The sequence below is a fragment of the Myotis davidii genome, unplaced genomic scaffold (genome assembly GCF_000327345.1).
Source record: "Myotis davidii unplaced genomic scaffold, ASM32734v1 scaffold275, whole genome shotgun sequence".
NCBI classification, from domain to species: Eukaryota; Metazoa; Chordata; class Mammalia; order Chiroptera; family Vespertilionidae; genus Myotis; species Myotis davidii.
In genome coordinates, this window is record NW_006286592.1 from 51705 (window position 1) to 64396 (window position 12692).

The 12692-nt window shown below is 41.2% G+C and overlaps 1 protein-coding gene across 1 annotated transcript in view; it reads left to right on the forward strand.

The window, feature by feature from the left end:
- Positions 1-12692, forward strand: part of LOC107182191 (thrombospondin type-1 domain-containing protein 7B-like) — a gene marked incomplete at its 5' end in the record, with an annotated part of 306117 nt that overhangs the window by 42788 nt on the left and 250637 nt on the right. The window contains one exon of the mRNA XM_015560290.1: positions 3310-3465. Within this exon, the coding sequence (XP_015415776.1) occupies positions 3310-3465 (156 nt within the window). The remainder of the gene's footprint in view (positions 1-3309; positions 3466-12692) is intronic.

The window sequence follows — 12692 nt, forward strand, 5'->3', positions numbered from 1 at the left end:
GGCTGCTCCAGTCATGGTCACTGTGACTCCTAAGCAAATGTTCTTGGTATAAATGACCTCATATGTGCTGCCTGATGCCATCATTCCAGGAAAGGAGAATCAACCACCTGGGATAAGATTTAGGCTTCCTCTGCTCTCAGTTTGCTTTGGAAGCATTTGATGTCTTTGGAGCTCATTTTTCAGTAAAATTGGTGAATTAAACTAAATTAGCTCAAAAACTCCCTTCTAGCGCTAACAGTCAATAGGTGTAGACATATCCTGTGTTCACTTTTCTTGGGGAGATGACTACCTAAGTGGTCTGAAGCTGGTAAGTGCTTTGTGACTTCCTCTTGATTTATTTGTAGAACAAATGTAGCCCAGGGGTTTTGAGAGAGAGATAGGTTGACCCAAGCACATTGATTCAGTGTTTAAATGAAGCGTCTGAGACATGTCGCCTGAGACTGGAAGAATTTATTGATATGGATAAAGATCCCCTGTCTGTCAGAGCTGCGGGTGCTGCAGAGGCAGAAGTGCTCTGACAAATGGCCTCAATCCCACCCCTGTGCCTACCATTATTCCACTTAATAGTCCCCGGGGAAGGCCCGCCTTGTTCTTCTCCAGAGCACCATGCCCCTCTCTCCTACTTTCAAATCTTAGCAGTACCATTAGCCCCACGTATTTATCAAAGGGGACCTCAGGGAACTTAACCCCACACCTCCCAATAATCCTCAACAGTCCCCAAAAAATAAGCCACAGAAGCTTAATATCTGTAAAAACAAACACAGTTTAAAAACGAGTTCCCCAGTCTCTTTCCAATTGCACTGCCAACCTGGAGCCTTGCTGACACAGACAATATAGAGCTGTTTCACTAACTATTCTGGTTTGAGCACCTGACACCATGTTAACACATGGAGGCACTGAACAATGTAGGCTGAATAATCAATGAAGAGGCTACTTGGTGCCGTGGTTAAGAGACAGACCCCTGGGTCCAAATCCCAGCTCTTCTGCTCACCAACTGGAAATGTGGGAAAGAGAGTAAATATTTCTGTCGTAATTTCCTCATTTTTAAACTAGGACTAATAATAATATATATCAAAGCAGTTATGCAGCTTAACGTGATTGATACATTTATAACTGGTGCCTGCCGTGCACTAGAAATGTCTTTTTAACTAAGATTAATTTAATCAGTTTGCACGCCCTGATTCCTTGTCCTTCATTATCAAATTTTTGTTTTTAGAACTAAAATTGAGTTTGTGAGAACACATTGTAATAAGCCTGGGCCCGGACACAAGCCTTCTTCGCCTTAGGACCTCTGGATACGGGCTTTCTGCTTACCTGATGCTCTGAAGCACCTCTTTCCATCAAGTTTGCTAATACGCTACTTGCCTTAGGCATCTTGACTTAGAGCTCTTTGAAAGCAGACACCATTCAACAGCACCTGATTGAGCGTGGGTGCTCAGTGAATGGCTGTCCTGTGTGTCAGCCATTGCTCCTCCTAGGAAAGAAACCACCCCCCCACCCCCGCTTCCCCACCCCGCATCTTGCTGGTTCTTTATTACCCACAATCCATCAGTGTCAGATGTTCATCTTCAATCCTGGTAACACCAACCTCCCTTCCCACTGTTATCATCACCAGCACTGTCTCTGTTTGATCATCAACTCTTGTCACCTTCCCTTTTGCTTTCCACCCACACCTGTTCTCTCTTCTTTTTTAAAAATATATTTTTATTGATTTCAGAGAGGAAAGGAGAAGAGAGAGAGAGAGAGAGAGAGAGAGAGAGAGAGAGAGAGAGAGATGATGAGAATGAATCATTGATCGGCTGCCTCTACTGGGGATAGTGCCTGCAACCTGGGCATGTGCCCCTGATCAGAATCGAATCTGGGACCCCTCAGTCCACAGGCCAACACTCTATCCACTGAGCCAAACTGGCTAGGGCTGTTCTCTCTTCTTTTACCTGTCTCCTCCACTGGCTTGTGCCCTTGACATTTATATTTCTAATCTTGCTTTGCCCTGCCATTTATTTAAGTCAGGTCAAATCCTTTTGGTAAACTGTAAAAGAATTAATTTCAAACAAAATGTTATTATTTTTCTTTGCAACCTTTTACTTTTCTCATTCACCCTCATAATCACCTCAGGCTGTCCCATTGTTCATTAGAAACCCCTTTTTCCCTCATGGGTTACAACTTCTTTATGACAGTATTTTTAAAAATTTTATTTTGTTATTGTTTTGGATTATGCTCAAAGTTCTGCTGGTCAGAGCAGTGATTTAGTGCCACCTTTATCCAATTCAATTCACATCGCACATAGTGTGAGGAGACAAAGTAGATGGCTTGAGTCACCACCCTCATGCCAGTCTCTGTCTTTGAAGTGATTCTAATCTGCTTAGCTGGATGGAAACAACAAAGGAAATATTTAGACAATAGTGTAAGCCCATCCATAAGATAAAACCTTCCGAACTTAAGTCATTTGCTCACAAACTCTGAAATGCTTCCAAACCACCTTAGCCTGGGGCCCTTCTGTGAAGTGTGGTTATGCATCGGTGTTCTTTTTCATGCATTTTAAGGTATTGCTGTACTAGTTACTTTTATGTTTCAATCTCCACAAGGATCAATATCTCACCTTCTCTTTCCTCTGTGTGTTTTCATGGTGCCAGGATGGGGACCCATTCTGGGCGTTTTCTGGGTGCAAGGCCACACAGGAAGAGCTCACAGGCTCCTAGTTTTCAGTCCCTGTCGCTCCTTAGACATCCTGTGCCTCTGGGTAGCCTCACTAATGAAACTGACTTTCAGGGCTAATTCTGCAATCACAGATCCTGATTATTCTTCTTACTTTAAGAATCATTTTTCTACTGTCTTGGAGAGCTCCACCGCAGGGGAGTAACAGCAGTAGATTGGTTATGCTAAACACCCCACCTCAGGAGTTCAATTTTGATTTTTTTTTCACAGCAACCCAGTCATTTATATCTTTGAGATGGACTCATCTTGAAACTTCACAAAGCCATTTAATTTTTAAAATCATAATTCTAGGTATTGTATCTATAGTCTTGGTCCTCTCTTGACTCCCAGGCAATACTCTGTGAGGCAGGAAACTCAAGTGCATGCCCTTGTTGAATACCCTTTTTTGTTGTTTTTGTTTTTTTTTCTTACTGCAAATGCTAATACTGTGCAGCTGAGCTGTACATATTAGAGAGTGTTTTATATTTTCTTTGCATTTACCCGTCTAACCATGAAGCTGATATGGGGCAAGGAAGCACACAAAGACGGGAGCGATTCTAGGGATATCCAGAGAATGTGACGTGGTGCATTATTTTTTCTTTTTCTGTCCTTTAGTCTTTAGACCTGTGGACAAAACACTATGCTTGGGGCCTGCCCCTGCAGCCTCTCAGCTCTGCAGCGTTCCTTGCTCTACAGACTGTGTGGTGTCCTCCTGGTCAGCCTGGGGTCTGTGCATCCATGAAAACTGCTATGATCTCCAGGGGAGAAAAGGTGAGTGGCTGTCTGTGTGTGTGTTTCAGTGACTTCCGGTGCACACACATTTTCTCTGAAGCTCAGTGGCCAATTAAGCCTGCATAAGACAATGTTTGTTTGTAAAATTTAGATAACCAGTTCAGCTCTGACAGCATTCAGGATATGTCTATGGAACAGAAACTCTGACCTTGATTGATCTTCAGATTAGGCTCATAGCTAGTGAAGGGCTATTACTCAAAAAATCATATAACTTGATGTTTTATATGTGTAACGGGATACTGAGGAAATTAGACATGATTTCTGTAGACACATCAGGGAAAATTGTTTTTACATATCTGTTTTCAGATTTCCACATGCTGAATTTGATGTTATTTTTCATATTTTCATGAAGGGCATTTATGCACGTTGATACTTTCAGTTGTGCTCAGCCTTAAAGTGAAATCTTAAAACTTTATGTACTTGTTTAATTTGGTAGTCCTTGGCAGTCTTGCTCTCTTTCATTTGCTGTGAACATCTTAACTTCTCTTTCACTGGCTCTTCCAATTGCATTGATATTATGTCCCATTACATGACAGGGCTAAAAGGAAATATTCCCTTTATTAAGACGAATGATATCAAAGGACAGCCCAGAAGTGAGGTCACATTTCCTAAGCACTAATTCCAGTGTCCACATGCAAAGAAAGAATATGAGGGCAAGTGTTTGATGTTTTCAAGCCGGTGCTCTCAGCCGAAACTCAGGTCTGTTTGAAGACCCACATTTCAACAGACCCACAGATGCACATTATGTGCCCAGCCAGGCTCACTCACCATGTCCCCTGGCTTTCCTTTATTCTGACTCTTGTTCTAAGGCAAAAGAGGCGGGTGTATATTGAGTGTAAGTCAAGGAGAAGAATCTAACTTTAATTTTGTTATCAAACAATAGAAATCTGGATTTCAATGGAACCTGGAGTGGTGGGGGCTGGTGCTACTTCCTCATTCTATATGTAACCAGAGTATCCCCAAACCTTGCCAGCTGATGGAGACAAATAATTTCTCATGAATACTAAGACCCACAATCCGTGGTCTGAGGTCCACATATGCATAATTGGACCACGTAAGTCTCTTGGAATTGCATATGAGCTTTCCCAGGGTGACTTGTGTGTTATTAGAACCAGCCCTCTCATGTCCCACCTGTGCCACTCAGTTTGAAGGTCAGTATTTAGAAAATGACATAATTGGACTTAGGCTCCCCTGGCCTCTGTGGCAGTGGCTGTCCATGCTGGTGGGACTTTGATGTATTGAGTCTTGCCTTCCTTTGTTTTTCAAGTTGTAGAACCTACACCAGTCCACGTGGGGCTTACTTTATTTGGGACACTTTTCTGCGGGGGAGGTGGGCTCAATCAGAAGGACTTGGGACATTTTTGCTTATAGGTGTCAGAAACACAATTTAAAATGACTTAAGCCAAAGGGAGGCATTTATTAGCATATATAATAAAAAATAAAAGGGAATATAGGGCTGTGTCCAAAAGTGTCCATAAGGTTTTATGTCTCAGTCTTCCTCATTCTTCTCTTTATCTTTATGAACTTCTGTTTCTATACTCTTCTATTCTTTTCTCTTTGCCCTTAAAATCTTCTCTCTCTCCGTATTTTGGTTCTATCTTTGTCTGTATTAGGTTCAGTTTAAGGCAGGCCCTCTCCATGGGATAAAGAAAAGTCTTATTTTTTTTAAACTGCTAAGCTTTTGTTGTGTGTCATTGGTATCAGCAGATTTACTGTTACCATACACATTTTAGTGATTATTCATCTTAAGAATAACGGACATCAACCAATTGTCATAACTATTTAAAGCATTCTGATTTGAAACATCTATTTCTTATAATTCATTAAAAAATTCTAGTTTTGGTGTTGTTCTAAATCATGTCAGTGATAAATTACTTATTTTCTGTTTATGTGAAGGCAACATAACCTTCCATCATTAGTTTCTTCATTTGACATTTGATTTAAAACTAGGCAACACTATCTTATCCTAATAATCTATGTTCAAGTAACATAAAACTCTACTTATGATTTCAGTAGGGCAGACTGTGAAAGTCTCTCAATTCCATTTAAACTTTCAGATATAAGATGGCATCAACATGGTCTACAAATTGCAAATTGGAGAGTGAGGCTAAATTTTTTTGTTTTCTTGATTCTTAAATATTTTTAAAAAAATATTTTTAGTCCTAGCTGGTTTGGCTCAGTGGATAGAGAGTCAGCTTGTGGACTGAAGGATCCTGGGTTTCATTCTGGTCAAGGGCACATGCCTGGGTTGCGGGCTTGATCCCAGTGTGGGGATGCAGGAGAAAATATATTAATATATATAATACATATATATTTTAAGTTTCTAGATCTAATTGTATCATAAAATCTATAACAACATTTTGTGTGGAAGTACAAATGTATAAGTACATTTTCCAAAGCCTTGTAATAAAACCAACATAGTGTCTTAAAAAGGATGGTATCTTAATATATTTTTAATGGTCAATTTTTTCAGTGTTATTGAGATTTAATTGACATATAACATTGTGTAATTTTAAGGTATACAACATAATGATTTAATGTGCATATATATTGACAAATGATTACCACAATAAGGTTGGTTAACACATCCATCATTTCACATCATTGCCTTTTGTGTGTATGTGTGTGTGTGTATGTATGTGTGTGTGTGTAAGTGTGTGTCTGTGGTAAGAACTTTTAAGATCTGCTCTCTCACTGTACTTCCCCATATTCATTGCAGCATTATTCATAATAGTCAAGACATAGAAACAACATTTGTTGACAGAAGAATGATTAAATAAAATATAATGTAAATCTATATACACACATATAAATACATACATACACATTCACCCACAAAGGGATCTTATTTAGAAATAAAAAGAAGGTAATCCTGCCATTTGTGATAACATGGATGAATGTTGAGAGCATTGTGCACAGTAAAATGTTAGATAGACAAAGACAAATACTGTTTGATCACACTCATATATGAAGTCTTTTACAAAACACACCTGAATTCATAGAAACTGAGAGTAGAATAACAGCTGGGAGTGGGGAAAGAGGAGATGATGGTCAAAGGACACAAACTTTCAATTATAAAATGACTGCATTCTGAGGATCTCATGCTTAGCATTGTGACTACAGGAAACAATAAATACTATATTGTGTATTTAAAAGTCGCTGAGAGTAGATCTTAATATTCTCAACATCAAAAAAAATCGAAGATAATTTCCTTTTTATAGTAAGTAAAACATAAATGTCTTTTCTAATAATTCCAGGCAGAGTCCTGGAGCTGACTCCCATTAGCTACTCTGTGTCAGGTGCTCTTCCCTGACCCTGTCACTCTGATTAGAAGCCAGGTCCACCAAAGGGCCAGCTCCATCCAAGCCTCACAGACAAAGTGGGAGGAAGCAACCCCCTCCAGGGAACATGAGGTGCTGATGTCACAGCAAGAAGGTAGAAGCAATGCTATGCTCAGATGTAATAGATGTTTTTATGCCCTTTGTTTTGGGCCATAGAGTCTCTACAGAAATTCAGACAGTGTGTGAGTGTGTGTGTGTGTGTGTGTGTGTGTGTGTGTGTTTTCTCCTAATAATTCTATGCTGTAATTTTTGTCACTTGAGTCCAAATTTTCACAAAAAACTTCGTGAAAAACTATTCTTTTAATGTTTATTTCAGCCTTCGCTTTCTACATAACTCAGAACTGGTTCATGGAGCTCAGTCGGGACACTCACAACATTCTGACCCCTCCTCCATCTGTCAAACTTTTTCCTCGTTGGCCCCTATACCCTTATTGTAGAAGTCAACTCCTGACAATCTATGCTGGTCCATTATTCATTAGACATCACCCACTGTGGGCTGACTTTTGTCATTCAAAGTGCTATGTCCAGTGCGAACCCCTGGTACTTGTGAATGTGACCATATCTGGAAATAGGGTTTTGCAGATGCAGTCAAGTTAAAATGAGGTCATATGTGATTAGGGTAGTTTCTAATCCAAGGACAGATGTCCTTACACAAAGAGGGAAGTTTGGACAGACAGACACGCACAGAGGAGGCCATGTGTAGACAGAGACAGACATTGCAGTGATACCTCCACAAGCCAAGGGATGCAGTGAGTGCTGAAATCTGCTATAGGCTAGGAGAGGGATGGCAACCGTCCTTCCCTGGGGCATTCAGAGGGAGCGGGGCTCTCCTGACAGCTTGGTTTTGGATTTCTAGCTGCCAGAACTATGAGAGAGTAAGTTTCTATTGCTTTACATCACCCAGTTTGTGGTAATTTGTTTTGGAAACCCTAGGAAAAGAATTAACTGCCCACATTTGCATCAACATTTAGGCTCAGGAAGAACACAACACTTCATAAAATGCCAAACGAAAGTGTAGAAAAGTAAAGCCATTTCACTGAAACCCCAGAGTGATTTCATGATGGCCATGCCAGCAGTAAGGACCTGGATTTCTGACTCCTCAGTTGAGAGTTCCTCAAACACTAGGCTTCCTTCAGGATGTCCTCCACGAGCCTAAGTAAGTTTGAATCAAGCGAAGGCTTATGCCTAGGTCAGCAGAGAAGTCCTTTGCTTGTGTGCACCACGTTGGCCAGTGGGAACAATTAGCCTTGAGAGCTGATCATTGAGCTGAGGTGGGGGATGAGGGTGGGGTCTGGGATGCCTCTTTGCACTAGTGCATTCCCTCTGGAGAGAGTGGGAAAATAGGCTGCAGTGTGTGAGAAAAGGAGGGTGTGCTAAGGGCAGTTTTAGAGCACCAAAAACAGGCATGTGTGTTTTGTGCCCTAAATAACACATTTTTCAAAGAGAGCGTAGGGAGAGCAGAACTTCTCACCTGAGTGTCACCACAGCCTCCTGCGGAGTTTAGGGAGTTTAGCGGCAGGCTGGGATGGATAAGCATTAGACTGTTTTATAGGGCCCATACTGAGGCCAAATGACTCACTTTAAGCACTACGTAATTGCAGACAGGAGAGAGTGTAAGTACCATGATTATCATTCAGGTCTGGGAGTTTGTTATTTTATAAATGCTTCCCCAGAGCAGAGAGATTTTTGATTTTTAAGGTCGTGCTAAAACCTGCCAGGGCCACCTGCCTGTAATCCCTCTTGGGACAAATAGAGAATGGAGTTTGTCCTCTAGGGAAGTGATTCTGTGCCTTCCAGGAGTCCAAGCATGTTATGATAGCAGGAAGCAATCTTGTCATTCCTACTGACTGTGAGCATGAGGTCTGAGATGTGCTCAATCTTGGACTGTCTCGTGGTGGTGCCGTGGGCTCTGCCAGCCACTGACTGGCACAAACTGGATGTGGTTTAACATTCCATGGAGGCTGGAGGGCACAGGCTAATGCATTAAGCATTGCTGACCTTTGCATGTGATCTGGATTGTTCTCATTTGAATTCTCTACCCTAAAGAAATGCACTAGCAGAAATCTCAATTGTGCATACTTTCCTAGGTTCTATATCTGTATGTATATTCATATCCATATCCATATCTTTATCTATATCTATCTGTGTCTATGTCTATTTCTATATCTAATCTATATCTTTATCTGTTGGAGGATTTGAGGGGAAAACAAGAAACCAGGAAAATGAATGTGGAAAGCTAGAGATAATGACTCTTTTCTCCTCACTGATCTTTTCCTCAGCCACTGTATTATAACTTTAGTATGTTCCTTTTGTTCACGTTTTTGTTTAATAGCAGCAGAAGATAAGAAAGCATGACATTTTTTATTATCTAATAGTGACTATAGAAATGATCTTCATATGGCTGTCATTCTCAGGCAGACATCATTCAGTCAGGATAAGGTTTGTGCCCATCAGCCATTCCGAGTACATCAGAAGGCAGCTGTTGTACATGGCCTACGCACCTCCCGTCTGGTCTGTGACAGGCGGACAAGGACAACAGTGCTCGGCAGGCTGGTACTTGTCAAGTGAAGCCAGAACACCTTCCAGAGGGATTTGAATCGGGTCAGGTTTTATCATTCGTGGCTTTATTTTTGAGGCATTCCCAGAGTTATAATTAGAGATACGAGAAAGAGAAATAGCCTGAAACATTGCTGATGGATGAACTCTACATGTGCAGCACATTTTTAAAATTATTTTGATACATAGATATATATTTTTGTTCCTTTTAGACATATTTTGGAAAGGCTACCTTGCTCATAGGAGTTGTTGTGAAGAGGAAATGATGGGGTCCCTGGATATGGTGTCACAGTGGATAATTGCTTATGTAGTAGAACATCAGGAATTCCATCCTTACCCCTATCTCACTGCCCCCCAAGCACAGCATATAAAATCCTAAAAGTCTCCATAGGAAATGGCATTTTGAAACTGAGAGGCCATGACTATCTTTGAAAAGACATTCTTCTATATTCTGAAACAGATGAATTTAGATAACACATTAAAGTAGGGAAATACATGGTTTATATCTTACATAACAATAATGGGGATCCTTTCCATTTTATATTATTGTCTGCTAGATAAATCCACCTTTAATGGGAAGCACCTGAGATCATTTTGCTTTGTCACAGGTACTATGCAGAGTAAGAGACAGTTTTCTCTTCTCTGTGTCTGGTGTGTGGGAACTGATGGAAGGCCTTGCCTGCTTTCATTCTAAGAATTGGGTTCTCATGCTCACAACCACCTATCAATGCCTCCTCTTCTTGTCTGTATTCACAACAGGGTGTAAATTATAATGATGCTATAAACTGCTCCCCCTGCAGAGATGGTGGTTTGATTACTAGAATTGAATTGAAAGATTTAATCTGCTCACCTTCTTTCACTCAGAATTGTCAACATATGCAAGACTGACAGGGATAAGGACAGGTGGGGAGTTTAAGGTGGAAAAAACACTATCTTCTTTGCTCGTCCTGTTGGACCTTGCTCCCAGCTTGTCGCCATGGAGTTAGTGTGGAGTCACAGCTTCAGCCATGGGTAGCTTCGTTGAAGCTTACGTGCACACCTTTGGGTCACTAGCACATGAAGAAATACAGTCCTCAAATCTGGAAAAGCCCACCTAAGCCTCCTTTCACTTGTTCATGGCTTCAGTTAAAAAATATTGACCCTTCTGCTATTTGCTGTTCTTCTCTTTTCTCTCCCCAATCCACATTCACTTTTTCTAATGATCTCTAGTAGAATATACACTAAACTAGTGGGCTAGACACTATATCCTTAGGTTGATAGAAAAATTAAAACCCTCCAAGTATTAGCCTCACTAAAGATGCACTGAATCTGTGGTCAGGAAGTGATTATTGTAACTCCTTCTTGCTATCCAGTGGCTAAAATTCCACTTTCTAAACTGTATACCTTTAGTTTGAGGAGATGATCCATGTACCTGTCAGATCCACCGGATGAAGTGGGGCTGGGGAGCCTCTTATACAGAGCTGACTTGCATCCTTTCTTGTGAGGAGGTAACGACTCAGAAAGACCTCCGCTGAATTTCACACGTATCCATTTCAGGAGTAATGAGCCTTTGGAGAAGCAATAAAGCATCTTCCAGCCTTAGTTTTTAAATATGTAAAATGAGCATAGTAAGTGATGAAATAGTTTTGATGATTTATTAATTCGGGGTAATATAAGTAAAGTGGCTGTCACAGTCTTGGTGTAGGGTAGATCTTAATTAATGCCTGCGCCTTCCTCCTGTTGGACTGCATTCGCTGTGAAGATCAGATTTATGTTTTCTGTTCCTCCTGTGGCTTCCCACAGTCCATTAGGGTGATCTACATACAGCAGTTAATGTTTACGGGATGATGCTACCTGATGAATATGGAATTTAGTAAATGAAGGTAAGCGGTTGGCTGGCCCCAGCCACCATGGACTTGGCAGTTGTGTGTCTTTCAGAGCAGAAGCACCCGGGGGAAGCCTGATGTCTATCGCAGGCATGAACACTGATGTGTGATTAAAGTTAAGTGCTAACCAGAGAATCTAAGGTTTTTGTTTTATGCTGAGCTTGTGCTATGATCTGATCCTAGTTAGAGTCAGGACAAGGGCAGCACAAATGAGCGACTGAAAGAATTTATTGACTGAGGAGCTGTAAACTACAGATTTATGGTGGGAAGGGTGCACCTTGACTGATAGAGGAAAGTGCACATGCCCCTCCACGGCAGTGAGGTGTAGGAATAGGACACCCAGAGGCCCTCTGAAAAGGCTGCTCAGTTTCTGAGCTGGTTGTCAAACGATGTAAATCATGGAGACCCATGCTGTGTGCTACTCAAAGACGTAAATTAACAAACATAGGTGTCAATAAGTGGAATATAGGCATCACCTGTAGGAACAGAGGTCATCCAAAGTGTGTGGCAGTGAGAGCTCAGAGGTCAGCGTAGTTTGCTGCTTACGTGTAGTTTAGAGCCCTGTATGTTTCCGGCATCTCTACTCGAGGTGGCCCAGGGAGGGAGCTGAGCCCTTCCTTGGGTTTTATTTTGACTGATTAATAACATAGACTGGGACGTATGATCTGTAGAGTCTAAAAGTCCCTTTTAAAGGGAGGTCATGGGTTAACCCTAGACCAAGAAAACCCAAATCCAGCAGTTAGGACTCTTAATACTTGCCCAGCCCTGCAATATTCTAAGGAAGCTTGGCTCCCTCTTGTGGCCTAAAGCCATGAGTCGGTTTGTTCTAGCCTCCTGGCTGTGCTAAGAGCAGCCAGTCTTTTGCCACCTGCACCTTGAGCTTTGTGACCTTTTTGTCTGCTTACTGTTGGCGGAATGAGAGGCATGGCCCTGGAAAAACGATGGGAAAGACATACCTGGCTTTGTTACCCCTCGTGCTTCCTAATGTGTCCTCTTGTTGAAAGGGAGATGTGGCATCAAACTCACTTTCTGGAAACTCAATGTTTTCATGCTATATTTCTATCAAAGACTCATTTTTTTTTTTTTACTTACCCCAAGGCATAAATGAATACTAATTTTTAGATTTCACCATGCAACAAGATTGGTTTAATTTAAAAACTAGAGGCCTGATGCACGAAATTTGTGCAATGGGCTTGGCCCTTGCAGCCCCTGCTTCTTTGGGAAGGTTGTTTGGCTGTCTGGTATAATTAGCATATTATGCTTTTATTATTATAGATGAATTAAAATAATTGAAGCAGTTGATTTAATTTGGTTTTTAGAGGATGGAACATAAAATAGGAGATCCTTGGAAGGTGGGTGCAGCCCTCAGAAGTGAGGCATCAGGAGGACGACAGATATGAAATGCTGAGTAAAGGGATTTACTAGCTCTCAGTCACTTTTCTTT